Source organism: Gadus chalcogrammus, chromosome 9 (genome assembly GCF_026213295.1).
Source record: "Gadus chalcogrammus isolate NIFS_2021 chromosome 9, NIFS_Gcha_1.0, whole genome shotgun sequence".
Classification (NCBI taxonomy): Eukaryota; Metazoa; Chordata; class Actinopteri; order Gadiformes; family Gadidae; genus Gadus; species Gadus chalcogrammus.
The window spans coordinates 4631069-4637068 of NC_079420.1; the positions used below are offsets into that span (position 1 = coordinate 4631069).

A 6000-nucleotide genomic window follows, 5' to 3' on the forward strand; every position below is an offset into this window, starting at 1 on the left:
GAGAGGGGGAGAGAGAGCACAAGAAAGAGATGGAGACAGAGAGAGGTTATTAAAGAGAGGGATAGGGAGAGAGAGATGGAGACAGACAGAGAGAATTAGAGAGGGGAGACGTTTTTAAAGAGAGAGAGAGAGAGAATTAGAAAGGAGAGGGGGTAGAATGGAGAGAGAGAGAGAGATGGAGACAGACAGAAATAATTAGAGAGGAGAGGGGGTAGAATGAAGAGAGAGAGAGAGAGAGAGAGAGATGGAGACAGAACGATAGAGTGGGAGGGAGAATCAGAGCGAGGGAGAAGAGAGTCAAATCGAGGGAATAAGAGAGCGAAATAAAGTGAGAAAGATGGAGAGGGCGATAGAGAGACCTTCGCAGCGCTCACCGCGTGGCGCCCAGGCACCTGCCTGGTCAGCAGTCTCAGCATCTCAGCTGGGCTCCCTGATGGGGGTCCCCCTGATTAGTGATGTTATCACCACAGCCCCCCCCCCGCTGACCTCCACCCCCAACTGCTGAGGAGCACAATGAAAAGAGGCTAAATAAGGAGGAAGCCAACCCACCCCCCCCCCCACGCACACACACACACACACACACACACACACACACACACACACACACACACACACACACACACACACACACACACACACACACACACGTTGATTAACCCAGACATTCACTGGCATGCACATTAACTAACATGCACACATGCATGTCATTATACACACGCATGCAAACATATGTAAGTACACACACAGACACACACCCGTTGACAAGCACACACACTTACACAATGTAACTACACACACACGCACGCACGCACGCACACATACACACACACACACACACACACACACACATACACACACACACACATTAGCACACACACAGACACACACACACACACACAAAGAAACATTCAGCACCGCACACACGCACATTCACTAGCACACACACACACACACACACACACACACACACACACACACACACACACACACACACACACACACACACACACACACACACTAAGTGCTCCATCTTTGCTGAGGAATCTGGTGGCATTCTGTCTGGCTCCGTGGCCAAACTTATCAGTCGTGGCCACAATGGCAGTTAGATGTCGGCCTGTAATTAACTGCCAAGCGTAACCATTGACTCCATTTCCTGTAGTCTCAGCCCATCACCAATAATATGGGCCTTTAAATCCACTACAGCAAAATACAATGTGTTACCTCCAAGGCCATGCTACAAAACAAACTGGGTGGTAAAGATAAAAAAACAACAACGGTGTGTTATCTACAATGCTATACACAGTGAAGTAGTACTCGTAAAAATGTGGGGGCTCTATGTTGATACTTGTTTTTTACAAATGTAGATAGGGACTTTTTAGTCAAATTGAATATGTAGTAAAGCATGTATTTGGTGTTCACACTTTTTTTTTATTTGGCAATGGTTTATTTGAGTGCTTATTTGAGTGCCATGTTCAATCAAACGCATAAAAAAAAAACAATGAAACCTCAAACAACCACTTGAATAATTCTTGTTTCCCTGCTTATCTCCCATGCTCTGTAACCTCTTTAATTTCCTGGTTGTTGCGAACGATTTCTCTGGGTGCAATCCACGTTTATGTTGCTCACCCTGTCCGTCGTAACCCAAACATATTATACCGTAATCAGGATGGAACGATACCGCATGAGTAAGAACGTTCTTAACATGTCCCGGCGGGGGGGGAACCAACGCCCTTTTGAGCTGGAATGTGGAATGGAACGTTCTTCATCCATTACACTGTGGACGAATCCTCAGCCTCCCTGATGATAAAATCATCAGTTAGTTATATTGATAATAGAACGGAGCCCGGCGCTTACGTGGCCCGAGACAGTCGGGTGTAGGATTAAATACGGTTTGTTTCCTTCCACCGGCTAAAGCCAGTATCTATCTCTCCGCATCCAATTCCCCTGCCAGCGTATGGACTATATGTTATGGTAAAAGATTGCCCAAGCCGGGTGTCAGGCAGCGCCCAATACATCACCTCCGGCCACAATCCATCTTTGATTGCGTCCCCCAGCTGTTGCCGCCCCCCCTTCTGTTCTTTACCCCCGTCCGGCGGCCCACCGGGGCTGGGAATGAGCAAAGATGGGATGGATGGAGAAAATAACACGGGGAAATAATAAATGTATGATAGGGGTAGAAGGAGCAACTTTTATTGTCATGCGACAGGCGGGGGCAGATGTGGTCGTCCTTTGTGGCGTGTGCGTGTGCGTGTGTGCGTGTGTGCGTGTGCGTGTGCGTGTGTCTCCCCGACATGCGGCGGATTGGATTGCCTCGTGAGAAATGTGGTTAATTCAGCTCGTCCCCGGCACCCCTTTGAGAGACCATCATTTCATATGAAGGTGACGTTGCGGGCTGATTGATCTGGGCCCTGATGCTCGGCGAAACCCCCCGCGTTTGATTCGCCGTGGAATTGGGCATCAGGCTGCTGCTCGGAATGAGGCGGAGTGTAACACCATCTCAGTAATGTGGGGGTTCTTTTGCCTGTCGGAATAAAATATATATTCATATATGTACTGTATGTGCTTTGACATCAATCTCTGGGACCGCCGTCGCCCTTATGTTTAAACGGAGCCATTCACTTCTCTCCTTTCTGTGACGCAGAGTTGCCAGAGTCAGTGGCCGTCCTCTAATTGAAGTCTGTGTAATGACGGTTAAAGAGGCCATATACAATATTTAGATTAATGATATCCGGAATTGCATTTCTCTTTTTTTTTTCTCTCAACAAATGCATGCACACCCTCACTCAAACGCACAGGCCAAATAATGAAGATATGCAAATGACTACCGCTCTACATAATAGATAGCCAATGCAAAGCGTTTGTGTTCACCGCTGTAAATTGTTGCAGCTGCCATATTTGATGTGATAGTAACTCCAAATATTGCTTCGGAAAACAAACAGACCATAAAAAACACTTTACTACCTCAGACAGCTGGGACTAACCCTCCAAGGACACCAACGACAGGAGTTTAGCTTTTTTCCCACTCAGCCTTTTTTTTTATGTTTTATGTCTCCCCAGGTAACTAACAAGATGGCGGCCAGGGGTGCGAACGGGCGCAGCTACCACGTGGCGTGCTGGCAGCAGATTCTGATCCTGATGTTGGGCACCGTGCTGTCTGGCTCCGCCACAGGCTGCCCGTCCCGCTGCGAGTGCAACGTCCAAGAGCGCGCCGTCTTGTGCCACCGCAAGAAGCTCATGTCGGTTCCGGAGGGAATCCCCGCCGAGACGCGGCTGCTGGACCTCAGCAAGAACCGCATCCGCACCATCAACCCGGACGAGTTCTCCGGCTTCCCCAGCCTGGAGCACCTGGAGCTCAACGAGAACACCATCTCCACAATCGAGCCGGGGGCGTTCAACAACCTGTACGGCTTGCGGACACTGGGCCTGCGCAGCAACAAGCTGAAGCTGATCCAGCTCGGGGTGTTCACGGGCCTGAGCAACCTCACCCACCTGGACATCAGCGAGAACAAGATCGTCATCCTGTTGGACTACATGTTCCAGGACCTGTACAGCCTGCGCTCCTTGGAGGTGGGCGACAACGACCTGGTTTTCATCTCGCACCGGGCGTTCCACGGCCTCAGTAGCCTGGAGCACCTGAGCCTGGAGAAGTGCAACCTGTCGTCGGTGCCCACGGAGGCCTTCACCCACCTCCACAGCCTGGTGACGTTCAAGCTGCGCCACCTCAACATCAACGTCATACGGGATTACTCCTTCAAGCGGCTCTACCGGCTCAAGGTGCTGGAGATGGCCAACTGGCCCTACTTGGATACTATGACGCCGAACTGCTTGTACGGATTAAACCTCACCTCGCTCACCATCGGGAATGCAAACCTTACGACCGTCCCCTACGTGGCCCTGCGCCACTTGGTCTACCTGCGCTTTCTCAACCTGTCCTACAACCCCATCCACACCATCGAGGGGAATAAGCTCCACGATCTCCTCCGCCTGCAGGAGTTCCACCTGGTCGGCGGCAGGCTGGCGATGATCGAGCCCTACTCCTTCCGCGGTCTCAACTACCTGAAGATCCTCAACGTGTCCGGGAACTCCCTCAGCACGCTGGAGGAGTCCGCGTTCCACTCGGTGGGGAACCTGGAGACCCTGGCGCTCTACGACAACCCGCTGGCCTGCGACTGCCGCCTGCTGTGGGTGTTCCGGAGGCGGTGGAGGCTGAACTTCAACAAGCAGCAGCCCACCTGCGCCTCCCCGGAGTTCGTCCAGGGCAAGGAGTTCAAGGACTTCCCCGACGTGCTGAAGCCCAACTACTTCACGTGCCGCAGGTCCCGGATCAGGGACCGCAAAGCCCAGCAGAAGTTCGTGGACGAGGGGGCCATCGTCCACTTCACCTGCCAGGCGGACGGGGACCCCGCGCCCCTGATCATGTGGCTCTCCCCGCAGAAGAAGTACATCACCACCAAGACCATCGGGAGGCTCTCCGTGCTGCCAGACGGCACGCTGGAGGTTCGCTACGCCCAGGTCCAGGACAACGGCACGTACGTGTGCGTGGCCAGCAACGCGGGCGGGAACGACACATCCCCGGCCCACCTCCACATACACAGCTATTCGCCCGACTGGCCACACCAGCCCAACAAGACCCTGGCCTTCATGTTCAACCAGCCCGCGGAAAACAGCACCAACGGCACGCGGGCCAACGCCCCGTTCCCCTTCGACATCAAGACTCTGATCATCGCGACCACGATGGGCTTCATATCGTTCCTCGGCGTGGTGCTCTTCTGCCTTGTCTTGCTCTTCCTGTGGAGCAGAGGCAAGGGGAACACCAAACACAACATTGAGATCGAGTACGTGCCCCGTAAGTCAGACGCTGGGATTAGCAGCAGCAACACTGCGGACGCTCCCCGTAAATTTAACATGAAAATGATCTAAGGAAAGGCAGGCGTGGACGAGCCAATGAACTGTTGAACATTATGAAAAAAGATTAACAATGGAAAGACTATTACTAAGACTTTTTGGTTGCCGCTCCTATGAACCTGTGGACCCTGGTCTGTTAACATAAAGGAGTCTGTTTTTTTTCTGACTGAAACACATCAATGGAGGACCTTTCTTGGCTTTTAAGTGAAGGTGAATCTGGCGTGGAGGATGGTAGTGGGTTTTGTGGATTTCTAGGCCTGGCTTGAAGGTCATTTTTGTGGTAAGCAGATAATATCTGGGGATTCATTGCATATACAGTATATATATATATATATATATGTATATATATATATATATATATATATATATATATATATATATATATATATATATATATATATATAATGATAGAAGGAAATAAAATAGAATGCAGATGATCTATAGGCCATTGGTGTGCTTCTGTTTGTATTTTAATTAGCATTCTTTTATCTAAAATAATAGGCAATGGTTGCATAAAGTGAAAGGAAGAAATATTAAGGTTGGTGAGCACATTGCAATATTATTGTTCATACCTTTACATAATGTCATACTTGCTGCCACTTCATACAATCAGTAGATAAAAAAATGATTTCATTATAATTGCCGTCTACGTCAGTGTTGGTCTGATTTTATTTTTGTATTCTGATTGCATTTCACAAATATTAACAATTGAGGAAATCAAAAAAGTGCTCTGCAGAGTATTTACCTTCGCCTCAATGAGACTTTTTTTACTGCTGCTCTGAATTTTAACATGCGTTGGCCAATACTAGTTATTAGAATATAGCAAGATTCTCTTCTTTCTTAAGTCATCAATCTTTTTGTCTACATTTTCATAATGGTTCCATTGACAATAATTCAATACCCGATTTGATGCTTCAAAACACTTAAGCAATGCATGAATGTTCTTCCACATGTAAACTGAGAAATTAACCAATTCTGTAATTGTTTAACGTTTCCTGTAAAAGTACACTACCAACACATGGATGCCAAACCACTAGCTCCACTAACACAAAAACATAATATACTAATCTAAATGAATGGCTTATTTTACAGCCT

At 48.8% G+C, this 6000-nt stretch overlaps 1 protein-coding gene across 2 annotated transcripts in view; it reads left to right on the forward strand.

The window, feature by feature from the left end:
• lingo1a (leucine rich repeat and Ig domain containing 1a) overlaps positions 1 to 5226 on the forward strand; it is a 52532-nt gene extending 47306 nt beyond the window's left edge. For both annotated transcript variants that reach the window (XM_056598361.1, XM_056598362.1), the window contains exon 2: positions 3058 to 5226. In XM_056598361.1, the coding sequence (XP_056454336.1) occupies positions 3070 to 4920 (1851 nt within the window). In that variant the 5' untranslated portion in view covers positions 3058 to 3069 and the 3' untranslated portion in view covers positions 4921 to 5226. The remainder of the gene's footprint in view (positions 1 to 3057) is intronic.
• Positions 5227 to 6000: the final 774 nt, after the last annotated feature.